Below are 26,884 nucleotides of genomic sequence, written 5' to 3' on the forward strand. Positions count from 1 at the left end.
GAGCAAGCTGGTCTTTTCCTCAGCCATGGTTGAGCGGCCAAGGTGCTGATGAGCATAGGCAACCGCCAGCCCCCTGGGAGGGCCTTCTGCTCCCTCTGGAACTTCATAGCAGCTTCTCTTGTTCCCATCTGCTGAGTACCAGGGACAAGGAGAGTGTTGCTTAGCCCTGATGGGCTTAGTTTTTTGTTGGTTTTTTGGTGAAAAACAAGTGAATTAGGGATACTGAGGCCGGGATAAGAACATAAGAACAACCCTGCTGGATCAGGCCCAAGGCCCATCTAATCCAGCATTCTGCTTCACACAGTGGTCTATCAGATGCCTCAGAGAAGACCACCAGTAACGGGTGAGGGCATGCCTTCTCTCCTACTGCTACTCCTCTGCAACTGGTATTTAGAAGCATCTTGCCTCTGGGGCTGGAGGTGGCCTATAGCCCTAAGACTAGTAGCCATTGATAGACCTGTCCTTCATGAATGTATCTAAACCTCACTTAAAGCCATCCAGGCTGTTGGCTGTCACCACATCTTGTGGCAGAGAATTCCACAAGTTGATTATGCATTGTGTGAAGAAGTACTTCAAGGGGGCTTCAACCCTCTTTCTCCACTGCCACAGTCCCCATCAGTGGGACCCATTAGTGTGCACTAAATATATTGGATCAAGTCTGACAATTGCCTTTATTAGTTGCCAGAGTGCCCCCCACCCACCCAACACAAGGGCTGGAGTTTGCTACTTAATTTCCACTATGCCAGGGGTCCTCTAACGGGGGTCCCCAAGGGGTTCCAGACAACCTGAAAGGGGGACCCAAACACCTCAGGAAGCAGCTGTCAGGAGGACAAAGGTCTTACCTGATTCCTGTCGAAGGTGTGGAGATGATCAGGGAGGATGGGAGGCAGAGAGGGGGACAGAAATCAATGACTCCTTGCCTCCTCCGCCACTCACAACACCCAGGGCCAGCACAGCAGTGTGGAATGAGGGGAAAATGCCTTTTCTGAAAGCTGCTTTGTAATTACTTTGTTCTCATGGAATGGGAAAGTGTCTTTACAATCCAGTGCCTTCGTAATCGTTCCACTCTCCATTTTCCGAGATAGAAACTGCTCGAAGTTTTAGGGTGGTGGTTCAGCCACAAAGCGCGTGAGACAGAACTCAGGTTTGCACTGGTCAAGAAATGGTTAATCAGGTTTGTAAGTTGCCTTGCCTAATTGCAAGTTGTAAAACCATAAATTTGCTGACCTGGCTAGAATGTGAAAAGAGGCCCCTCTTCTAGTATCTCCTGATAGCCGAGCCTGAAAAATAACACCTCAAGGACACATCTGGCTAGAGAAAGGAAAGGGAGATAGTTTTGCTTATCAATAGGTAGTAGAAAAGGCTAGACTGAAATAGAGGAATGTTTGTCTAATTAGCAATGATTATAATATTTGTAAAATGACGGACAATGATGCTAACCAATGAAGATTGTATCCAATGAATGTAATTATGCTAAAGTATAAAAACCTGAGACAAAGGCAGCTGTGCGCGACTCTCTGGTACAGCCGTGAGGCACAGAGAAGTCCGCCGCCAGCGCTGGCTGTAAAACAATAAAAGGTGTTTGCTTCTTTCAGCCATCCTTGTTGTCTGGTTTGTGGTTGCTGGGTTGCTCCCAGGTAACAGCAGTGGCACCTCTTAGGCTGATGGGCCAGAGGAGAGTTTGTTTGTTTGTTTGATATCCCACTCTTCCTCCAAGGAGCCCAGAGCGGTGTACTGCATACTTAAGTTTCTCCTCACAACAACCCTGTGAAGTAGGTTAGGCTGAGAGAGAAGTGACCGGCCCAGAGTCACCCAGCAAGTATCATGGCTGAATGGAGATTTGAACTCGGGTCTTCCCGGTCCTAGTCTGGCACTCTTACCACTAATCCACACTACTAAAGAAGTGCCATTGCTGTGCTGCCCTTGGCCTTGTGAGCAGTGGAACAGCCGGGTGATCTTCAGCTCCTCCCAATCTTTATAAAGACTATTTTAGTATCATTGTGTGTGTGTGTGTGTGTTTGTATGATTGCGATTTTTAAAACTGAGTCTTTTAACTCCCTAACTGGACTGTGTCCCATTGTAATTTATTTATTTATTTATTTTTATTTTTAACGTTTTATATCCTGCTCTTCCTCCAAGGAGCCCAGAGTACTACAGTACTAAGTACTACATACTTAGGTTTCTCGTCACAACAACCCTGTGAAGTAGGTTAGGCTGAGAGAGAGGTGACTGGCCCAGAGTCACCCAGCTAGTATCATGGCTGAATGGGGATTTGAACTCCGGTCTCCCTGGTCCTAGACCAGCACTCTAGCCACTACACCACGCTGGCTATTTAAAGGATATTTGCAAACATATATGGAACATAGGAAACTGCCATATACTGAGTCAGACCATTGGTCTATGCATCCCTGCGGACGACCCTGCTTAGCAAAGGGGGCAAGTCGTGCTTGCTATCAGAAATCCAGCTCTCCTCTCCAGACCAGCTCTCTCTGGCTCTTGCTCGCTCTCGCCCTCTTCCCTCGCCCCACACACATGTGGAACCTCGCTTGGACAAATGGATGCTTTGTTGAATCCATATAGGGTCGTTTTTTGTCGCATTCGAATAATGAAACACAACACACAGTATGCCGAGCATACTGTGAGTGACTCATGCCATTCGAGCCGCCTCTCTCCAAATTCTCCGACAAACGCATTTCCTCTTTCGGTTTTGATCGCTCCCCAGCAAGGAAGAACGATCATCCCAGTGGCACAATCTCTCTTCTCGATCCCAGCGACGAAAGAGCGAAGCGGAAGCCGGCGGGGGCGAGTTCTGCCTAGCAAATGCCCCGGGGCATCTTTTGGCCAGCGCCTTCTCTCTGGGGTCACCCGCGGGGCGCCCTCCCCGGCCTAGCATGAGCAAATCCCGCTTCACAGCAAGACTTCTGTTCTGATCTTCTTTTCCTTCTTCTCCGTTAAGGCCTAGATGGAGGGTTCTCTCTGCTGGTGCTTCTTGCCCTTGGAGGCAGCGGCCTTCCTAGTACTGGGACTGGGAGGATGCTCCGGTGAGTAACTGAGGCAGGGGAGGTCTGCATGGGTGCCCCCTTATTTGCAGGAGATTTGTAGGCAGGGTGCAATTTGTCGTGTGTTGTCCCCTCCCCCCCGCCCCACCCACTATACTGAACTGGCTGGTGCTGCTTGTGCTCAGAAAGGTCTAAAGAGCCAGCCTTGGTGGGCAAATCCACATTAAGTGGAAGCAGATGGGCGGGAAGCAGATGTGGGCGGGAAGAAGCCCTTTTGGACCCCCTTCCCCCCTTTTAGGGCTGGTTTTTAAAAAATCAAACATGCAGGATTCTGTGGGGCCTCAGTGGCCAGAGAAGGTGGCGGGGTGGGGGGAGGGTTAGGGGTTCTGAGGCTGAGGAATGGTGGGGTGCGTTCAGACAGGCAAAACACACCCAAGACTGAAAGGAGACGGGTTTTAAAGTGTGTGTGTGTGTGTGTGTGTGTGGAGGGGGGGGATCAGCCCATATAGCCACATCGACAAGTTATCCTACAGAACAGGGGTTCCCAACTTGTAGTACTCCAGATGTTGATGGACTACAGCTCCCCATCATCCTCAGCTACCGTTTATTGGGGCTGGGGATGTTGGGAGTTGTAGTTCAGCAACATCTGGCTGGAATTCCACACGTTGGGAACCCCAGGAGAGATACTCTTTCTGTCTTCTAAAGAGGAGGCTACAACTCAGACATTGGCTATTCCTCGTGCTGGAATGAGGCTCATCGCCATGGGCGTAACGATAGGGGGGGCAGGGGGGCATGTGCCCCCGGCGCCATCTTCGCGGGTCACGTGGGGGGCGCCGCCATGACCCCCACCGATCCCCCCCCCCAAATTTTCAAAAAAATTTTTCTTTAATAAAAATTTCTCCCCAGCGGTCCCCGAGCGGCGCCCACAGCGCCCGCCCCCCATTGCTACTGGTCTGGCTCGGCGGCCGGGGTGCCGCGGCTGGCGCCTATGCTCACTGTGTGTCGACTAGTGACGACGACAACTTATCGGCAGAGCAGAGGCCCTCTAGTGGCTTGCCTGCCTGCCAGCCAGGGGGGGTCTCAGTCTCTGGCGCACGCGCGACTCGGCGGTGTGCCGAGTCGCGCTGCGCATGCGTGCCATCTGTCCTCCTCCCAGCTCGGCTCGCCAGCTTATGCACGTGGCGCGGCGGAGCCGGACGGTGAGCGACGTTGCTTGCTTGGGCTGCAGGGCGCAGGCAGGAGGAGGGCCGCCGAGCAGAGCTCCCCGCAGTTTGCACCACCAGCAGCAGGTCAAAGAAGTCAGCAGCTTTTTCTTGCCGCCGCCGGCCGGTCCTTAAGGTACTCCTTTCATTCCCCCCTACCCATTAGACTAATATTTTCCTGTTTGTTATGTTACCAGTTCATGCTGTGGTGCCGTAACAGGAAATGCGAACTTTATTGTGGCCACTAAACAGCTTGTGATTTTAAAAAAACCCTAGAGGTGTCCCCCCCCCTTGTTTAAAAATGGACAGTTCGCGTTTCTCTCTCTAGAAAGTTTTTAGATTGAGTGGGGTTTTTCTTTTCTTTTCATTTCCGTTCCAAGTCCTGCTGCACGCTGTCCTATAGGACTAGAAACCTGCAATTTTATTCACACTTAGAAATCCCCCGCTTCATCTCCCCCCCCCCGCCCCGCCGTGGTGTGTGTGTGTGTGGCATGAGATCGCTTCTATCTTCTAACAGAGCGGAATGTAGCCGGCTGGAAAATGCAGAACTCAAACTCCGTGTGCACCTCATTCTCCAACAGAGAGGGCAACGTGAGCTCACAAGGGAGCCGAGCAGCCGCCGCCAAAGGCAGCTTGGAGGGTTAAGCCCGCTCTTTCTCCCCGCCCCACCCCAGGGTACGCTCCTTCCAATGAATGAGAATGGACAGAGATGAGTAGAAACAACAAATCAAGGAAGCCGATGGACTTGGGAGGTGTGTAAACTCCCCTAGAAACGGGACGGGAGGGAGGTGAGCGCAGGCTAACTCGGAGCTGCACCTAGAGGCTGCGTTGACTTGAAGGCAGCTGCTCTATAGGAGAAAGGAAGCCAGTTTTTCGGAGGCACCCTGTGGGCAGAGGGGCTGGGGACACGAGCCTGGATATGCTTGCTTCAATCACTGCCTTCTCCCTCCTCTAGTAAAACAATAGAGTTTTAAGCACGGATTTTGTGCCTGTTATTTTGACACACATCTCTTTTGCCCCAAACAAATAGGGCCCCCGAGGTTTGAAATGCAGGCTGCTACGATTTTTGACCTCCAGATTTTTTAATTATTTTTTTTAAAGGCGGAGAAGGAGGGGTCTGATTTATTGGCTACAGATAACAGAGTCCCCCTTTCTCAGCATCAGGTGGGGCGGGGAGGAACAGAGCATCTCACAGGAGAGCAGCGGGACTTTTTAGAAATGTGTCTGAAAAGTCACTTAGAAACGAGTCCGCCTGCAGGCATCCCCAAAGGGGCTCCCCGATCTCCTCATCAAACCCGGAGCGTCCTTCTAGACATGCAGCCTTCGACATGCTCTAAGCCCCAAGAATCTAGTCCGCTCCAAAGGAGGCCTTGGGCACGCGGGTGGTGGAAGAGCAAGCGCTGCCTGCTTCCCTTGGGGGGAGGGGGTTATTTACTGCGGAGGACGAACGGGGAGGGAAAGCGCTGAATCGCTTCCTGTTTGGGACACTCAGGGTTTTACCCAAGTTGCTCCCCCTCTCCTTCCTTTACTAGGAAGCGGGAGAGAAATTGGGGCGGGAGAGGGATGTACTTGTGAGGGAATCAAGGAAGTGTTGCTTTTGGTGAGGTGGTGGAGTGAGGTAAGGCAGGCACTTTACTGAAACTGGAGTATGTTGCCCCATCTTTTATGGTAGAAAATTTCGGTCGTGACGCTTAAAGAGGGAGTGTTTTTGTGACAGGCCTTCTCCCTTGCTGCCCTGAGGCTTTGGAACCTGCTCCCTGCTGAAATAAGAGTCTCTCTGACCACTTTTTAAAAGGCAGCTAAGACACATTTGTTCATCCAGGCTTTTAATTAGTTTACAGTTTTTAACAGTTTTAACATTGTGTTAAATTTTAAATGGTTTTAATATTTTAATTTTGTTTTATTTTGTATTGTTTTTATTGTAAACTGCCCACAGACTTATGTTTTGGGTGGTATTTGTTTGTTTGTTACATTTATATCCCGTTCTTCCACCGAGGAGCCACCGAGGTTATTTTTATCCTCACAACAACCCTGTGAGGTAAGTTAGGCTAAGATACATGACTGCCCCAGAGTCACCCAGTGAGTTTTATGGTTGAGTGGTGATTCGAACTTGGGTCTTCCCAGTCCTAGTCCAACACTAACCAATGAATGAATAAATAATTGCTGGTGGAAGTGCAAGAATGCAGGTCTCTGTTTGAATTTGTGTGGAAGCTAAGATAGAAGGAAAAGGAAAATTGCAATGGTAGAGGTCTGGGAAGTCAGGATTCCAGCCTTTCTGGAATTTTCCTCACCAGTTAAAACGGGGGGCATACACAATTTTTAAAACACTTTAAAACTCTCTCTCTCTCTCTCTCTCTCTCTCTCTCTCTCTCTCTCTCTCATCTCCTAGGTGTACCCATTGCGAATCCCGTGCATGGCAGCTTTTGCGAGCAGCTGCTGGATAGTGATGGGGATGGGCAGGGGGGAAGAAAAATGGTGGCAGCAGGCAGGCCAGCAGGGGGGAAAGAAAGCAGCTGGGCAGCCGGCAGGCAGGCAGAGAAAATGGTGGGAGTGAGTGGGAAAAGGCGTCCGTGGGCAGGCGGGAAGAAAACGGTGGTGCAGGTGGGCAGAAAGGAGGGAAACAGCAGTGGCAGGCAGGCGGCGGGGGGGCAGGGTGGGAAGAAAACGGTGGCGGGTGGGGGGGAGCGGTGGCACAGATGCTTTGTGCCTAGCCCAACTAGTTAATTAAAACATTAAAAACAGTTTAAAAACCCTGGAAGGCCAGGCCAGACAGAGCTCTCTTGAAGGCCAACAATAAACTCAAGCTACGGATTTCTGCCGGAAGTGCATTCCACAGCCCAGGGGCAGCTACAGAGAAGACACACACACACACCCCGATAGATAAGGTTGTTCACAAACTAGGGTTTGACACAGAAGGCCACACATTTCTGTTCTGTCACATAACCTGCTTAGGAGAGTGATTTTTCAAGGACCACCACTCTATACTTAACTGTGAGGTATTTATGGGCAAAACACACCAGCTTGACATACACACACTGCTGGGGGTCTTAGCTGTTGGTGGCTGAACAGGAGAGGGATCTTGGGTGTTTTGTGAAATTGAAAGTGTCAGCTCAGCGTGCAGCAGCATGCTAGGATCATTAGGAATTATAATCTTACTAGCTGATCCCACACAGGGCATGTGTGCGGTAGTACACTGCTCCCAAGCCTTCTGCCCCAGTCTCTCGTGCTGCCACCGCCTCACCCCACCACCTCTACCGTGGCCAGCTCCCCGCTGGCTTCACCCTTCTCTTTCCTCCTCAGGGTGGTGGGGCTTCACCCACTGCTGGTCTTGTGGTAGCAAGCATGACTTGTCCCCATAGCTAAGCAGGGTCTGCCCTGGTTGCATCTGAATGGGAGACTTGAATGTGTGAGCACTGCAAGATATTCCCCTCAGGGAATGAAGCCGCTCTGGGAAGAGCAGAAGGTTCCAAGTTCCCTCTCTGGCTTCTCCCAGATAGGGCTGAGAGAGATTCCTGCCTGCAACCTTGGAGAAGCCGCTGCCAGTCTGTGAAGACAATACTGAGCTAGATAGACCAATGGTCTGACTCAGTATATGGCAGTTTCCTATGTTCCTAGGGCGGTGGGCGAAGCTCTCTGGCTTCAGTGGGCGAAGGCTTCCTCCTCCTCAGGGCGGCAGGGCTTTGCCCGCCGCCCATCCTCCTCCCCACCCACTATCTCTGTCTCCTCAGGGCAGCAGGGCTTTGCCTGCCACCCATCCTCGTCCATCCGCCCTTCTTCGTCCTCATCCAGCCTTCCTTCCGCCGCCCGTCCTCCTCCCCACCTGCTGTCCCTGTCCTCAGGCCGGCGGGACTTCGCCCGCCGGCCATCCTCCTCCCCAGCAACTTTCACACACTCTTGCGAGAGTTGCAGCGCATTCCCACACCTGGCCCATCTACAGGAATTACATATATACTAGCCGACCCCACACAGAGCATCTGTGTGCTCTTCGGTGCCGGCAGTTACCTCTCCTCCCCAGGGCTGCCTCCGCGGACGGGCCCGCCGCCACTGCCTGCCTCCGCAGACGGGCCCGCTGTGGCTGCCGCTTGCCTCTGCGGCCGGCCCGCTGCTGGGCCGAGTGCCGCCTCCACCGCCGGGCCGAGTGCCACCTCCGCTGCCGGGCCCGCTGCCGGGCCAAGTGCTGCCTCCGCCACCAGGCTTGCCACCGCTGCCACTTTCCTCCACGGCCATGGCTGCCGCCGCCTCTGGTCTCCTGGGTGTGCCAGCGCCCAGCCAGTCAGCTGGGCCGCCAGGACGGACATTCGAAGGCACACCCGAGAGAGAGAGAGAGAGAGAGAGAGAGAGAGAGAGAATACCTTTATACAGTTCTATGTTATGTACAGTTCTGGTCACCATTTCTCAAAAACAATATTTTAGTACTGGAAAAGGTGTGGAAGAGGGCAACCAAAATGATCAAGGACCTAGAGCATCTTTCTTACAAGGCAAGGCTACAACAACATCCGGTACTGTTTAGTTTCGAAAAAAGGCAACTAAGAGGAGACATGATAGAGGTCTATAAAATTATGCGTGGTATGGAGAGAGACTTTTTTCTCCCTCTTTCACAACACTAAAACCAGGTGTAGTTCCATGTAACTGATTGCTAGGAAAATTAGGACAGACAAAAGGAAGTTATTTTTCACACAGAGCATAATTAATCTATGGAACTCTCTGCCATGGGATATGGTGATGACCACCAGCTTGGATGCCTTTAAAAGAGACAAATTCATGGTTTATCACTGGCAACTAGTCAGTGTTCCCTGTAAGAGGGATTTCCAGATGTTGTTGACTACAGCTCCCAGACTCCCCAGCTGCAGTGGCCTTTGGCTGAGGATTCTGGGAACTGTAGTCAACAACATCTGGAAATCCCTCTTAGAGGGAACAGTGGTCTTGGCAGCTACAGGCTACCCTCAGGCTCAGAGGCAGGATGTCTCTGAATGCTAGTTGCAGGGGAGCAACAGCAGGGGAGAGGGCATGTCTTCTTTTCCTGCTTGTGGGCTTCCCAGAGGCATCTAGTGGGCCACTCTAGGAAACAGGATACTGAACTAGATGGGCCTTTGGCCTGATCCAGCAGGGCTGTTCTTAACATCCTCTTATCTCCATACTATGTCATGTGGTCACAAAGCTCTTTCCTATTGCTCTTCTTAAGGGGGTGGGGTTCACACTGCCCAGTTTGTGCCCTGAAAAAAGGCACAAGATGGTCACCACTCTTTTTCACACAAGCAACCCGGAGCAATTCAGAGCCATGAAACTGATGCCAACTGGTCAAGGATGATGGTGCGTGTTTGTAGAGTGGTATTTCTGCCCCCTCCAAATGTGCAAGATGGCTGCTCTGTATGATTGCAGCCTTAGAGCAACTAAGAGTGTGAAACCTATAAATGTGCTACTCTGCTGTCACATACCAGAGCGAAACCAATTTAAAAAATCATACTGGCCACGCCCAGGCCAGTTCAGAGATAAGTCACATGGCCTAGGTCCTACATTCCTATGACGTAAGTGCAGCCTCCTGGCCCTAGGATAATTAATCATTCTGGAAGGAAGGTACCCCGCTCTTACTACTGAGGGCCCACAGCTTCAGCTCTCCTAACTGTGTCCCCTTCCCTCGCAGGCTCTTCCTTGCACTCCCTGAACTTTTTCTCTGCCATGATGTTGGAACCCATCCCGGACGTTGTGCCCCAGTTCATGACTGTAGTGTATTTGAATGACCAGCTCATTGGCCACTATGATGACAACAGAAGCAAGTGTCTGCCTGAACCGTCTTGGGCAGAGAAGGTGGAGAAGACAGAGGATGCCCCCTTCTGGGACTGGTGCACACTGGTTTCCCTGAAGTCCAAGAACGGTTTCAGAGAGGATTTGTCGAGCCTGCAGAACCACGACAAGCAGAGCAGAGGTGAGTGGAGGGTGGGAGAGGCTTGGATTCCCCCCTTCCCCAAGGAAGCCCCCAAGGAAGCAAAGTGGGGATGCAAGTTCCAGGAGAGAAAGGGAGGCAGTGTTCCCTCTAATGGGGATTTCCAGATGTTGTTGACTACAGCTCCCAGAATCCCCAGCTACAAGGGCTTTTGCTTGGGGATTATGGAAGTTGTAGTAAACTAGGAACATAGGAAGCTGCCATATACTGAGTCAGACCATAGGTCCATCTCACTCAGATTGTCTACACAGACTGGCAGCGGCTTCTCCAAGGTTGCAGGCAGGAATCTTTCTCAGCCCTATCTTGGAGATGCCAGGGAAGGCACTTGGAGCCTAGATGCTCTTCCCAGAGCGGCTCCATCCCCTAAGGGGAATATCTTACAACACTCACACTTCTAGTCTCCCGTTCGTATGCAACCAGAGTGGATCCTGCTTAGCTTAATGGGACAAGTCATGCTTGCTACCACAGGACCAGCTCTCTTCATCAACTACATCTAGGAATCCCTGTTAGAAGGAACACTGAAGGTGGGGGGAGAGAGAGAGGCTTATTTTCCCTTCACAAATTCACAACCATCTTTCCTCTTCCCATGTCTTCTGACTTAAACCAGAGGGTGAAGAAGAAGGGGGCAGGGGGCTGGGGGTGGATGGGCTAAGAGTAGGCACCAGAAAACAGCTGCCACAGGGTTGGGCAAACCTTTTAGCTCCTGCTTATTGGGCCTTCATAGATGCAGATTCTCAGGGGGAATCACCCCACACCTTCTAGTCCATCTATTCCATGCTCCAAATGCTTAACTCCTCTCTCATTCAGTGGATGGAAGCACTTTTAAGTCACTTTGTTTGGAAAGGGGAAGGGACTTCCCTTAGGGTGAGTTATGGAACAGCAAAATGAGTAGCTCCTTCTACCTCTTCTCTCTCTCCCTGTCTCCACCCTGTGCTTTTTCCTAATATAAATATCCCCCAACAAACACATGCACACACCAAGGGCATTCACACAATCAAAAACTGTGTTCTACCCGGGTTTGGGAGCTCTGTGTGCTCCCGATTTTCAGTTGCGTGGAAGCAAAGTGTAGGAGGAAAACCTGGGTAGAAGTGATTGTGTGGAAGCCAGGTGGGAGGAAAAGCTACCCAGGTTTTCCTCCTACCTTGCTTCCAAGCAACCAAAAATTGGGAGCACACACAGCTCCCAAACCCGGGTAGAAGACAGTTTTTGATTGTTTGATTTATTTATTTATTTATTTATTTATTAGGCACATTTAATATACCGCCCACTCTGAAGACTCCGTGCGGTGCACAAAAACATGCAAACAAGGCAACTTTAAAAATGACATTCTAAATTCAAAACTAAAATAACTAACAAAAAGCAAATAGGTAAACTACAGGGCAAAAGCCTGGCGAAATCAGTAAGGAAGGGGCTAAACGAATCTGAAGGGGAAGAGAGTTCCAGAGAAGTGGGGCCACAACCGAAAAGGCCCTTTCGTGGGTCTGAGAGCCCCAAACGTCTTGGAAATCAGGAACCGACAAAAGGGCCATCTGAGATGATCTAACCAGATGGGATGTAACTGGATGGCAGAGGTGGGTCTGTAGGTAGACAGGCGCCAAGCCCCACAAGGCTTTGAAAGTCAGAATCAGGACCTTAAATTGAACTCGGAAGTGAATAGGCAACCAGTGCAATGACTGCAGGAGTGATGTTACCCTGTCATATTTTCTGGCACCCATGAGGAGGCTAGCCGCTGCATTCTGGACCCGTTGTAGCTTCCCAATCGTCCTCAAAGGTAACCCTAGATAATATCACCTTCTGCTTAGTTTTCATACAGAAATAGAGACAAGCACACACATTCTGCCAAAAGGTCAACACTGGATCGACACATTTCTTCATAGGTTTTATAGAAAGGTGCCATTTGTGTCCAGGGCCTGCACTATAAAAAATATCTGACTCAATTGTTTTGACAAGGCACGGATCCTCAATACTTTTGTGGGACAACCTCCAAAATACACTACCTAATCTGAGCTCACCTCCATGCTCACTGAAAATATCTTAAAAATACAGATCTGGCATTTTCTAGTGCAGCCATAGTACAAAGACAGAGACCTGGGGCAAAAGCAAAAAAATAAATAAATCCCACATTAAAACAAGGTATGGGGCCACAAATCTAGGTGTCAGGCAAACATTAGCATAGATCCTCAGTTATCCCCTGGTAACTGAGCAAAGAGGCACCTTTTTAAAGTGGTGATCCTCTTTATTTAGCAGGGAGAGAGCAACTGGCCCTATCCACCCCCAACACAGCATCCCTCCAGTGGCTGTTGCTGGTGTCTATCATGTGTTTTTTTTTTAAGATTGTGAGCCCTTTGGGGACAGGGAGCCATTTTTATTTATTTATTTATATCTATGTAAACTGCTTTGGGGACTTTTGTTGAAAAGTATTCATCATATTCATAAGAACATTATAAACAGACAATTCATTGGCTAATTGTAGCTCACATCCATGCCTGCAAGATGTATTGGATAGTTTATGGATGCAGCAATTAATGGCACTGCCCTGAAACAGACATATAAATGTGAGGCCGAGATCCTTATGAATTTGCTTCTAAAATTCATCAGCATGCACAAGGCAGAGTTTCAGAGGCACCAGAAAGAGCTGCCTCTGTGTGTGTGAGGCTGGAATTAGTGGTCCTAGCAGTGGGCTGTGAGATAGTGATGGACTGGCAAGCAGTGATCAGGAATGTCCATGAGGATCCATGATTCAGTTTTGTTTTGTTTTAAAAAATTAGAATGCTTACTGCTTTTCAAAAAGCTCTTACAGCTGTCTTACCTGGCAGTAGTAATAAAGTAATGTTTCACTGCCTCAAAGGTACTCAGAATTAAAAAAGGAACACAGTTGGATTGGATAGGGACAATTGCTCCCCACCTGCTAAAGACAAGAGGCTGCCATTTTAAAAGGTTCCTTTTGACCCAGTCAGCAGGGATGAAGCAGATACCCTGTACAGAACAAGGGATTTGGGGATTTGAACCATCGTAACACCATGCAGCACCGGATTCATGTGGCCATGGATGTCAACAACAACAATAACAACAAATATTTATACACCATTTTCAACAAAAGTTTCCAAGTGGTTTACACAGAGAATGAATGAATGAATGAATGAATGAATGAATAAATAAATAAATAAATAAAATAAAATAAAATAAAATAAAATAAAATAAAATAAAAATGGATCCCTGTCCCCGAAGGGCTCACAATCTAAAAAGAAACATAAGGTAGGCACCAGCAACAGTCACGGGAGGTACTGTGCTGTGGGTGGATAGGGCCAGTTACTCTTCCCCCTGCTAAATAAAGAGAATCACCACATTAAAAATGTGTCGCTTTGCCCAGTTAGCAGGGGATATGATTAAATGGAGAATTTGGAGCATCTGCGGGGCCAGAACTATCATTGGGTGACTAGCGTCAATGAACACGGGCCACCCGATAGGGCTGGAGTGGGGCCACATTCCATCGTCCTTCACAGCCGCCTGCCTGCCTCGCTCTCTACCTTCCTTGTCCATGCCAACAAAGAGCCGCCGTGCATGGGGCCAGGCTGGGGGAGCTGCCTGCCATTTTCTCTCCCTCTGCTCTTGTTAGCACTGGCCATGAAGGCTAATGACATCACTGGAACATAGGATCATAGGCTGCTGCCACATACTGAGTCAGACCATTGGTCTATCTAGCTCAGTATTGTCTTCACAGACTGGCAGCGGCTTCTCCAAGGTTGCAGGCAGGAATCGCTCTCAGCCCTATCTTGGAGATGCCAGGGAGGGAACTTGGAACTTTCTGCTCTCCCCAGAGTGGCTCCATCCCCTAAGGGGAATATCTTACAATGCTCACACTTCCAGTCTCCCTTTCATATGCAACCCCCTGGCCACATGCATGCAAATTCCTTGCCAGCCCTGAAAAAGGAGCATGAGGGCAGTGGGAGTCAGAGCCCCCAAAAAAGTCCAGCCGTGGGCCACCACCCACACTGCTATGCCACTAAGCATCTGCCTCCAATAGTCATGAAGATCCTGCCTCAGACCTAGGTTTTTCAGCACAGAATCATCATGTGGGTATTATGGTTCAGTTCTTTTCAGCAATGAACTGTACAAAGATATTTGTGAGATGTTGGTTAGGGCAAGTGTTTTATAGGCTGTATTAACACATAATGTGGAACTGAGGGTCCACTGGACCCACAGTTCTGCACCCCCACCCCACCTGCTTACTTGTCCTCATTCGGACGTAACTGCCAGGACCTGAGATGCAGTCAGGGAGACAGTAGACAGGAGGGGGAACTGGATGCTGGGCTTCCTCTTTCACATGAAAGACAGCCATGGCAGCCAACTGGGACACAGAGAGGGAGCAACGTCCTCCGTCAACACCGCTTTCAGAGAATCCAGCCTTATGTTCAGAATTTGGATGTACTGCAGCTGGTTGCAAACCTCAGGTAGGAGCAGTGAAACGTACAACAGACCAAGGGTTCAGACTGGAATTTGGGAAGGAAATCTTGGATTGTTATCCCTACAGGCAGAGGTTCCATGCATTTGGATGCACAGGAAATCCAACCTCTGCTCCGGAAAACTCCGGTTTCCCGTTATGTGCGAATTCAGCCTTACAGTGCCATCTATGGTAAAAGAGATGACCTGACATCAGAAGGGAGAACCTGCCTGTAGAAATGATAGGAGTTGATTGCTTGTCTTGAATCTGCATGTTTGTGCCATGATGGTGCCAAGAAGGGCTTGAACATTTTTCCAGAACAGTCTATGGGCCCAAACTGAGCCATGATTAGGCAGTGGCTGCAAAGTCAGGGGGCCCATGCAAGTCAGGAGAACCTGCATCTCAGGTTGATGCATTTGTGATATGGTGGGGAACCCCTCAGAACAGGGCTGTGTCCATGTTTTTGACTGGGCAGTACCATAGATGTGAGACACAATTAAGGAGTGGATTCCCCCCCCCACTTGTCCCAATTCAGAGCCCAGGTCATGGGTTCTGATCGGGTGAAAGGGAGCACTGAGATAGGTTTTCAATTAGAAATCATTTGGCCTTGGATTAACCTCATGGTGTTTGTTGAAAGAGCTCCGAATGCCCCCTCCCCAAATCAGTATCCTCAATCTGGAGGAGAGTGATGGGGGAGAAAAGCTTCCTGTGCAGATCAGAGGAGCAATAGTGCAGGGGGTTGGGGTGGTGTGTGGGACTGATCTTGTTCTCTCTCTGATAGCCTCACTTTGTGTGTCATAGGAACATAGGATGCTGCCATATACTGAGTCAGACAATTGGTCCATCTAACTCAGTATTGTCTACACAGACTGGCAGTGGCTTCTCCAAGTTGCAGGTGGGAGCCCTATCTTGGAGATGCCAGAGGGGGGACTTGGGACACGATGCCTCTCAATACCAGTTGCAGGAGAGCAACAGCAGGAGAGAGGGCATGCGTCCTCTTGCCTGTTGGCTCCCCAGAGTCATCTGGTGGGCCACTGTGTGAAACAGGACACTGGACTAAATAGGCCTTGGGCCAGATCCAGCAGGGCTGTTCTTATGACCTTCTCACAATGTTCACATGTAGTCTCCCATTCAAATGCAAACCAGGGCAGACCCTGCTTAGCAAAGGGGGAAAATCCATGCTTGCTACCACAAGACCAGCTCTCCTTTCCTGTCTCCTTTCAGAGCTCCACACCTGGCAGTGCATACATTACTGTGAGCTGAGTCAACATGGAAACAGAACACCACATTACCGGGTTGCCTATGATGGGAAGGACTTCCTCAGCCTCGACATGGAGACCCTCACCTGGAGGGCAGCTGGAAATCATGAGGCGTTGGCCCTGGTGATCATGAGGAAGTGGGAAGCTAAGTCTTATGTCACTCAGGCCAAGGCATATTTCACGAAGGAGAAATGCGTGTGGCTGGAGAAGTTCTTGAAGTATGGAAAAGAAGCTCTGTTGAGGAGAGGTGAGGGTGGTGGTGGAGAGAGATTGTGGCGTGAGAGGCAATGTTCCTTTTTTACTCCCCCATCCCCGCATTAATACTACAGTAGATAAGTTGCTGAGTGAAGTGGTAGAATGTGAGACCATACCACTTCAGACCGTATGGGGGGGGTGTCATGGGCAGCTGACAGATTCCAAGGATGAGGAGGAGACAGGCAGTGTGACAGCAGAGGAGGGAGTGCCGCAACCTCAAAGGCAAGAAGTTGCAGAGGTAAGTGGGACCGACGCATGGGACGTTGAAAAAGAAATGGAGCCTCTTATGACAGCTCCTGTGGAGGAGGCGCAGCCGATCTCAGCTGTAGAGAGGCGTCAGGAGGAGATAAAGGAGACACACACAGAGAACGGCTCGACAACGAGAAGAGCTGCTGAGTCAGGGACCCATGATTGAAAGTACATGGCTTCAGCCTATTTAAGACGGCCTTGCCTCAGCCGCATTGCTGGTAGCAACGTTGTGCTTTGGTGAGTGACCCAGCTGTGTTCCTGCTTGTTCTGACGGTGCTTTGACTACGGACCGTTTGTACTCTGCTTGTGGAATTTGACTTGGTTTGACCGACTGGATATTGTGATGACTCAGACTGGCTTTGGTTTGGAATTTGCTTACTGCTTGGCTCTGACATTCTCCTTTTGACCCTTTGCCTACTTCATGCTCCATCTGCTGATACATAGCTCTAGATTAGCCTGACAGGTTTACAACAGCAGGAAGATTTAGCATGGCTCCTGCCTACTTGGCTAACCTTCAGAGTACTTTGAGAGTCTCCGCAGGCATGTGGGTAGAGGTGAACTGGTGGACTTCTTTGTCTTTGTCTTGGACTTTCCAAAGGAATTTCACAAAGTCCTTCATCAAAAGTACTTGAGTAAATTCCAGCCGAGCACTATTGAAATGCAATGTTCAGCACTCCTACAACAAATGTATGGTATGCACAGGTACAGATCTGTACACAGGTACGGTTACTCACGTGTTATGTTGAACACAGGTCCAGAAGTACCCTTCCTATCTGTACCAAGCATTTGAGGGGTTCACATTTACAATGAACGCAGGCATAGACATGCATACCGTCATGGATTTGACACTTTTTATTAGGAGAGCCTGCATATGTGGCAGCCACGACTGTATACATTATCTCAATTTAGGCTTTTCCTCTCCAAGCAAAATGAACACCTGTGGTATTAGGCTAGGCTAAACAAAGGATAGTTGAGACAAGTGAAAAAGAAGATGGGACACTTACCTTCAGTGCCAGATAAATTGATGGAAAGCATACTTAAGGGCAAAATGGTTAAACACACAGAAGAACAGGCCCTACTAAAGGAGAAACAGCATGGTTTCCGCAAGGGAAAGTCTTGCCTCACTAACCTTTTGGACACTTCTTTGAGAGTGTCAGCAAGCATGTGGATAAAGGTGATCTGGTTGACATAGTATACTTGGACTTCCAAAAAGCTTTTGACAAAGTTCCCCACCAAAGGCTCTTGAGTCAACTTAGCAGTCAAGGAATAAGGGGACAGGTTCACGTGTGGATTGGTAACTGGTTAAAGGACAGGAAACAGAGAGTAGGAATAAATGGACAGTTTTCACAATGGAGGTAGGTAGGAAGTGGGGTCCCCCAGGGATTGGTACTGGGACCAGTGCTATTTAACTTACTCATAAATGATCTAGAAGTTCGGGTAAGCAGCAAAGTGGCCAGATTTGCAGATGATATCAAACTCTTTCAGGTAGTGAAATCCAAAACAGATTGTGAGGAGCTCCAAAAAGATCCCTCCAAACTGGGTGAGTGGGTGACAAAATGGCAAATGCAGTTCAATGTAAGCAAGTGTAAAGTGATGCATATTGGGGCAAAGAACCCCAACTTCACATATATGCAGATGGGATCTGAGCTGTCAGTGACTGACCAGGAGAGAGATCTTTGGGTTGTGGTGGGTAGTTCATTGAAAGTGTCATAGGAAAGTGTCATAAGAGTCAGTCCATTGGTCCATCTAGCTCAGTATTGTCTACACAGACTGGCAGCGGCTTCTCCAAGGTTGCAGGCAGGAATCTCTCTCAGCCCTCTCTTGGAGAAGCCAGAGAGGGAACTTGGAACGTTCTGCTCTTCCCAGAGCTGCTCTATCCCCTGAGGAGAATATCTTACAGTGCTCACACTTCTAGTCTCCCATTCATATGCAACCAGGGTGGACCCTGCTTAGCTAAGGGGACAAGTCATTCTTGCTACCACAAGACCAGCTCTCCTCTCCCCAGCTCTTAGTGTGCGGCAGTGATTTTAAAAAGGCCAATTCCATGCTAGGGATCACAAGGAAGGGGATTGAAAATAAAAATGACAATTTATAATTAATTAATTAAGGTATTTATTACATTTATAGACCATCCCATCCAAAGGCTCTGGGCGTTTAAAAAGAAATAAAAACAAACACAATTTAAAACACACTGCTTAAAACAATATAAAAACAATTTTAAAATAATTCAAAACCATTTAAAACAAATTAAAATACTTAAAGACAATTTAAAAACCTTGGAAGGCCAGGCCAGATAGGTTTTGAGGGCTCTTTTAAAGGCCAACAGTGAGCCTAATCTGCAGATATCTGCCAGGAATGCATTCCATAGGCCAAGAGCAGCTACAGAGAAGGCCTGGTTATGAGTCACCAGCAGACGTACCAGTGGTAACTGGAGACGTACCTCTCAAGATTACCTCAACATGCGATTTGGATCATACAGAAGAAGGCGCTCTCTAAGGTAGCCTGGACCCAAACCATTCAGGGCTTTAAAGGTAATAACCAGCACTTGTATTTTGCCCGGAAACATCGGCAGCCAGTGCAACTGTTTTGAGACAGGCATAATATGGTTTCTCCGGGTTATCCCAGAGACCAGTCTGGCTGTTGCATTTTGAACTGACTGAAGTTTCCAAACTACGTACAAAGGCAGCCCCAAGTAGAGCACAATGCAGTAGTCAAGCTTGGGGGTTACCAGCTGATGCACCACTCTTTTGAGATTGTTCTCTTCAAGGAATGGACGCAGCTGTCGAATCAGCCGAAATTGATGGAAAACGCTCCTGGCCATAGCTTCCACGTGAGATACCAGGGTGAGGCCTGGATACAAGAGCACTCCTAAGCTCTTGGGAGTGCTCACCTGTTCCTTAAGGGGGAGTGTAACCTCATCCAGCACTGGAAGATCTAACTCATCCCTCAAATTCCGATCCCCCACAATGAGCAGTTCCATCTTGTTTGGATTCAGCTTCACTTTGTTATCCCTCATCCAGCACATTACTGCCCGTAGGCAGTAATAATATTATAATGTCTTTATACAAATCTATGGTGCAGCCACATTTGGAGTACTGCATACAGTTCTGCTCACTGTACCTTAAGAAGGATATTGTAGAACTCGAAAAAGTGCAGAAGAGGGCAACCAAGATGATCAGGGACCTGGAGCACCTTCCTTATAAGGCTAGGCTACAGCATCTAAAGCTTTTTAGTTTGGAAAAGATGCAACTACGGGGAGACATGATCAAGGTGTATAAAATTATGCATCGGGTAGAGGGAGTGGACAGAGAGAAATTTTTCTCCCTTTCTCACAACACTAGAACCAGGGGTCATCCCATGAAACTGAAGATTAGGAAATTTAGGACCTACAAGAGGAAGTACTTCTTCACACAACACATAATTAATCTGTGGAATTCTTTGCTATGGGATGTGGTGATGTCCACCAGCTTGGATGGCTATAAAAGGGTCTTAGACAGATTTATGGAGGACAGGTCTATCAATGGCTACTTGTCTGGTGGCTGTGGGCCATCTCCAGCCTCAGAGGCAGGATGCCTCTCAATACCAGTTGCAGGGGAACAACAACAGGAGAGTGACCTCAGCTCCTGCCTGTGGGCTTACCAGAGGCATCTGGTGGAATACTGCAGGAAATAGGATGCTGGACTAGATAGGCCTTGGACCTGATCCAGCAGTGCTGTTCTTATGTTTCCCCACTAATGTCTTTTTATGTGTAAACTGACAGACAAAATACATGTTGGCATTAGGCCATGGCACATTATTCAAAGAAAAGTTGCAAAATTGAAGCAATTATGTGATGTCAAGGTACACAACCTGAAGAGGCTTTCAGTTTCAAAAGGCAGTGGCAGTAGCAATAAAGCAAATGGTCCAAAAATCCAAAAAGCAAGCTTCAGAATAAAAATCTCTCTCTGTTTTGGAGGGCTTGTTAGAAAAAGCTTTCAGGGTTGGCTTATCTATCCCAGATGTCTTCAAACTTGCTTCAGTATCCACTCAAGTTGTTTCCCTTCTCTGCTCCAACATACTGTTTTAGGCCTCAGTTAAGCTATTTCTCTCTCTCTTTCCTCCTCCCAATTCAGAACAAAAGTCAGGAGCAGATGATCTCATTGTTTTGGCTAGGAGGGCACAAGTGAAGCCCAGGCACAGAGTGCAAAACAACAAGGGCTGCTCTCAGCAAAAACAAGGCCTCCATCTTACATAAAGAAGACATAAGATGGCTTCTCCAAGGATTGCCTTTAACTTCTTTTCATCTTTTGAAAGCAACAAACAGCCCCCAAATAAGTCTGAAAAATGGATGTGATACATGACAATACAAAAATATGGTTAAGTTAGTTAGTACACGAGCCTGCTGGGATGATCACTACTGTCTGGGAGGACCAATGCTTTTTAGCCTACTTTCCAGTAGGCTTATGAGATCACCTGGCATTCCATGTGTGTGTCTGCCTGTCCACTTGTGCATCCCCTCCCCTATCAACTTCACAATGCCTGAGCCAATATGAAGCAAATTGGGTATAACTGTAGGGACACACCTCAATGGTGTAATTTGTGATTATGTCACCCAGTCCAGTTCAAGATGGCGGAAACGTCAACTTCCGATGCTCAAGTGGGCTAACTTGTGAACTGCCTAACCGATTAGAACCAAATTTGTTACTGCTGTAGGAACACATAGGGATGCCTTAGTGGCATAGTCTGTGATGATGTCATCCACCCCGATTCAAGATGGCAGATGCATGGATGTGTGAGGTGCAAATGGGCTAACTTGTGAACCGCCTAACGGATTTGAACCAAATTTGCTATAGGTATAGGGACACACAGGGAAGGATCAAAGGTGTAGTTTGTAATGATGTCATCTACCCTGATTCAAGATGGCGGATGCATGAACATTTGTGGCTCATGTGGGCTAACTTGTGAACTGCCTTACCAATTTGGACCACATTTAATCTACAGTGGGTTCAGGGCACCCAGTCAAACACTTGGGGCACAAGGCCTCTCATGCCCAGTGCTAGCAACATCAATGCAAAGTCTCTCACCAAAAACTCTTGAACAGGAAGCAAGGAGTAGGAATAAAGACAATTCTCATGATGGAGGGAAGTAAGAAAATGATTGACATCATTGATTTAAAACCAAGGTCCCCACTGATAATTCTTCACATGTTTCTGAAACAATGGTGCAAGTCTGTTCACCCAAACATGATGATTTACAACTCCCTAGAGTATTTACAATATCTTGGAGGGTTTGTGTAACATTTAGATAAGTTGAATGTTTCTATGAACGTTTTTCTGTGGCAAAGTGTAGGAGGAATAGAGGAAACTGTACTTAAAGAATGCAATTGCAGCAGGTTTCCTTTATATGTTTTCCCTTTTTGACCCTGGAGAGGAATTTCTTCATAATATTCCCAGATAGCATCTCTCTTACATCCAGATGATAGTGTTTTCTGTGGCAAAGTATGGGGAAATCTAGGAAGTTGTGTACCAAATCATGTCTTCACTTTTTATTTCCACTATTTCTTTCTGCTTCACTTTCTTTCTTCGATTGTATCGCTGCTTCAGCTTAATGCTTCTGCCTTGGCCCAGCCCCACCACAAGCAACGATTCTGCTATCCAGCCTGCATCTTTGCACATGTGATTTTAATGTGCTTGGAGACAGAAACAAAAAGCCTAGAAACGTCTAGAAGCAAGAGCTTGTAGTTCCTGGGCAGGCTATAGCAATTTTTGCAAGACGAAACTGAAACGAATGCCTGTGTTACCTTGTTGGTCACAATGTGTGTGAGAGAGCTATTAATTATTTTTTAAGTGAGCTTAGGAGTAGCGTGTTTGTGATGACATTAAAATTTAGCCATATTGTGGTTTAAATGAGGAATGTGATAGTTTTAACTAGTTTTAACTGTGTTTTAATTGTGTTTTAATAGTTTTAACATTTTAAATTTTAATGTGTTCATCTTTTTATTAGTTTTTATTGTCTTGTAAACCGCCCAGAGAACTCGCATTTTGGGTGGTATAAAAATGTGATAGATAGATAGATAGATATTTTATCTACATATCATTTTTTAACAAAACCAATTTAAAATTTAAAATCTGCTTTTATTTTTATTTTAAAAACCCATCTTCAGTTTTTATCCACCTTGATTTCCACAGAGCCTCCAGTGGTGAAGGTGGTACGGAAGGCAGAGCCCGATGGTCAGGAGACCCTCATCTGCCGGGCCCACGGCTTCTACCCCAAGGAGATCAATGCCACCTGGAGGAAGGATGATCAACCCTGGGAGAAGAAGACCCTCCATGGCAGTGTCACACCCAACTCAGACGGGACCTACCACACGTGGCTCAGCATTGAGATCGACCCCAAGGACAGGGACCACTACCGGTGCCATGTGCAACATGTTAGCCTAGGGGATCCAGTGGACGTGGCTTGGGAGGAGTTTGGTGAGCAGTGTTCTCTCTATTTATTTTTTCCATCTGTGTGGGGGGAAAAACAGATGAAATCTGTTTTGAGTTTTGTTCTGGGCAGTGCAAGGCAGTGTCTGTGCATGTGTGCATTCAGAGTGGGACCTTCCTGGTTGAATCAATCTGGGTGGAATCTAAAATTAACTGAGCAGATATCCAAAAAGGTGGGTGCATTTGCGCACACCCTATTGTTTGTTTGTGTGTTTGTTTGTTTAACATATTTTTATACCACCCAAAACTCACATCTCTGGGCGGTTTACAACAAAATAAAAACAGAAAGTAAAACATTAGTTAAAAACAAAAACAAAAAGTTTAAAATTTTACAACAATTTTTTAAAAAGATTAAAACAATATTTTAAAACAGCATTAAAACCATTAAAACAATATTAATTAAAAGCCTGGGTGAACAGATGCGTCTTTAAAGACTTTGTTAAAGAGATGGAGAGGCTAGAAGGAACACTGCTGGTGAGAGACTGCAGGGAAGGGAATGCTTCTATGCAGGGAGGTGGGATAATAGAGAGAGGGGTTTTCTCTCAGGAAGGAAAGAGGGGCAAAAACGAGAGACCCCTTCAGCACCAGCACAGGCTACAAGAGCAACGCTCTGTACGTTTCCTGTCTGAGCCTTTTCTGTGCAGGCATCCGTAGATCCACTTGCCAGTTCTCCCGGTTGGCGGTCAGGTGGGTAGGGCACCCATTGCCACATAGATCCCCTCCCCAGAATCCTGGCACAAGGATGGAGGAAACATCATACAAGAGTCCTTTGCTTCAACATATTCTTTGCATCCTCCAATCCTTTATTGGAGGGATATGGCATATGTGTATTGGCTAAGACCAGTGTGAAGAACTGGTTAAATCACTCCCTAATTGATGCTCAGAGAGACTAGCATGGATAGCTAGCCAAATGTCCCCTGGCATCAAATCAGGGTTGATCTTATGCAATTTGAGAAGGGGGGAAATCATTAAAAATTGTGTTCTGCAACTCCACATTCCAGGTCAGGATCAGCCTTAATGAGATTAAGTGCTCTGTGATGTTCCACCCACAATTCCTTTGTAATATTGTCTAAAATTGTAGTTTTTATTCATACAGATATGGGGGTATGGACAACCTCTATTGCATTGCATTGGAAAATAAAAGCGCTATGCATTTATGGTGCTGGGGTCAAATTGACCCCACAGCATTGTAATACTGTAAGCACTCTTCATATCCATAGATGCTGAGACCAAAACCTGTTCCTTCCATGTCTTGTGGGAAGGGAGATAGAGACTGAACACACAGTAGGCCTTTTCACACAACAATTTGGGGGTAGATTGGGGGGTTATTGATTATCAGACCTCTGTTTGGGCCAGCAAACCCAGGAAACACACAAGTAAATCAAGTGAGGCATCCATTGCTTAAATCAGAAGCTGTGAGTCGAGAAAGTCGTCTGAAGGCCTAGTAGACCTTCCCAACATGCTTTGCGCTGCCAGTAGACTGGAAAGTCTCATTATATCAGTAGTTGACTTCCTGCCATGAAGGACAGGAGGCAGACCCAGACCCAGCCCAACTGAAGCTGCTGCAACTACAGGATCATAGAGTATGCTTTGCAGAGTGGCACATCCACGGATGGCAGCCCCAAGGTAAGTGGATTCACACAACCAGGAAAGCAAAGCAGGAGAGCTTTCCTGTCCTCCTACCTTGGTTAAGAGCAGGGTGCAAAAGTTGGACTGCCCTGAGCAACCTGGGTTGGAGGGATTTTCACGAGTTCACACAACTATTTGAAGCAAGATGGAATGCCTCTTACCTTGATTTTGATAACTGTGTGAACAGACCTAACATCTTTTCTAGAGATGTAAGCAACCAAGTACTCGGTGTTCTCAATATCTCTGCAAATGGCTTGGGGGTAAATAGTAGCCCAAGGACACTTAAAATGTACCTCATCAATCTAATGTTGGGGTAACAGGTACCCCAAGCTGCCAAGACACTTTTAAAAGGTTGCATTAAGCATAATGCTAACTGCACAGGAAAAAGCCAATGCCTTATTTACAAAGAAAATTAAAAAATTAACAAAGGTGGCACTTGGGACACATATCACCTCACACTTTTTGTTGCCATTATGAATACAGCAAAGATTTTGTGTGTTCAGCATCTATGTTGCTTTCCCAAAAGACATGGAAGGAATCAATTCTAGTTTTAAGCATCTATAAACGTAAAGAGTGATGTTAATATTACAGAGTATACTGTGGGGTCAATTTCACCCCTAGCATGATAATTACACAGTACTATCATTTCCCCTTGCAGTGCAATAAGGGTTTCCATACCCCAATATCAATAGCTGTTTTAGACAATATTACAAGAAAGTGGTGGATGAACTACCTCAGGGCACTTCACCTCATTAAGGTTACTCCTGACCTAGAACATGCAGTTGCAGAAGACTGAACACAATCCCCGCCTCCCCGTTCTCAAATCCACCCTGATTTAGACTGAGATCTAAGAGCTAAGCTCACGCCAGAGCAATGCAGGATGGGTGGTAGTAATCTGTCCATATAGGGAGAGGCAGTTGGAAAGTAGGCTCCCCACAGCTGAAGGGAGCTGGTAGTGGCCTATCTGGCAACTCCTGATCGTCTATTAGAGGGTTTCCCAACCAGTGGCACTCCAGATGTTGTTGAACTACAACTCCTACCATCACCAGCTACAGTAAATGGAAGCTGGGGATGATAGGAGTTAGGAACAGAGGAAGCTGCCATATACTGAGTCAGACCATAGGTCCATCTAGCTCAGTATTGTCTTCATAGACTGGCAGCAGCTTCTCCAAGGTTGCAGGCAGGAATCTCTCTCAGCCCTATCTTGGAGAAGCCAGGGAGGGAACATGGAACCTAGATGCTCTTCCCAGAGCGGCTCCATCCCTTGAGGGTATGTATGTATGTATTATTTTTACATTTTATAGCCCACTCTTCCTCCAAGGAGCTCAAAGCAGTGTACTACATACTTAAGTTTCTCACCACAACAGCCCTGTGAAGTAGATTCGGCTAAGAGAGAAGAGACTGGCCCAGAGTCACCCAGCAAGTCTCATGGCTGAATGGGGATTCGAACTCAGGTCTCCCTGGTCCTAGTCCAGCACTCTAACCACTACACCATGCTGGAATATCTTGCAGTGCTCACACATCAAGTCTCCCATTCAAATGCAACCAGGGTGGACCCTGCTTAGCTAAGGGGACAAGTCATGCTTGCTACCACAAGACCAGCTCTCCTCTCAGTTGCAGTTCAGCAATATCTGGCGGACCACAGGTTGGGAATCCCTGGTCTAGCACAAGATAGTAGGGCATGTGGAACAGGATGGTCTGCTTGAAGGCCTCTGGACTTGCCCTGGGAAGAGTCTGGTGAGAGGCTGCAGGGGAAGGAGGTCTGGTTCCTTTGCAGGTAGGGAGGTGGGCTTCCTGGAGGTAGCTTTTTCATCCAGGGAAGAGGTTGGGGGCTCAAAGGACAAACCTCTCAGAAGTTACATTCTGGGTGACATCAGCCACTCCTGGTAGTTCCCTGTATTTGGGGCTGAAATGTCGCTGATGTATTTCTGTGCTGAAGGCTAGAAGGAGGATACAGGTGGGCAGAGTAACCCTGCTGAAGCCAGAGACGTGAGGATGTTATTTCTATGTGGGGGCGACATGAGAATGCACTACAAGGAAACTGTCCTCTAAAGTCAGTCAAGACCTTTTGGAAGGAAGACGTTTTGCAAGCTTCCCCAGAGGCCTGTCGTGCTGGCCTCTGGGTGGGACTCCCAAGGAGGGAATGTTGCTCTCTCGGGGCCATTGAAGAGGGGCCTGGAGCTCAGTGTTTTGCAGGTGTGAGATTCCACAGTGGATTCCAGCCACTGGATTCCAGCCCCCAGTGTCTCCGGCAGTGATCCTTCTAACAGGGATTCCCAGATGTTGTTGACTACAACTCCCAGAATCCCCAGCTGCAATGGCTTTTGCTTGGGGATTCTGGGAGTTGTAGTCAACAACATCTGGGAATCCCTGTTAGAGGGAACACTGGTCTCTGGTGAAATAACAATAAGCATTTCTGTATGTGGCTCTGCAGGGCCTAATGCA

The 26,884-nt window shown here is 47.8% G+C and overlaps 1 protein-coding gene across 1 annotated transcript in view; it reads left to right on the forward strand.

Annotated features, from left to right (window-relative positions):
* LOC128343836 (major histocompatibility complex class I-related gene protein-like) overlaps positions 1–26,880 on the forward strand; it is a 32,953-nt gene extending 6,073 nt beyond the window's left edge. Inside the window, exons 2-6 of the mRNA XM_053293272.1 lie at positions 9,843–10,124; positions 15,808–16,089; positions 22,514–22,798; positions 23,455–23,497; positions 26,874–26,880. Of these exons, the coding sequence (XP_053149247.1) occupies positions 9,843–10,124; positions 15,808–16,089; positions 22,514–22,798; positions 23,455–23,497; positions 26,874–26,880 (899 nt within the window). The remainder of the gene's footprint in view (positions 1–9,842; positions 10,125–15,807; positions 16,090–22,513; positions 22,799–23,454; positions 23,498–26,873) is intronic.
* The last annotated feature ends 4 nt before the right edge of the window (positions 26,881–26,884 follow it).

This window comes from Hemicordylus capensis, chromosome 2 (assembly GCF_027244095.1).
Source record: "Hemicordylus capensis ecotype Gifberg chromosome 2, rHemCap1.1.pri, whole genome shotgun sequence".
Taxonomy (NCBI): Eukaryota; Metazoa; Chordata; class Lepidosauria; order Squamata; family Cordylidae; genus Hemicordylus; species Hemicordylus capensis.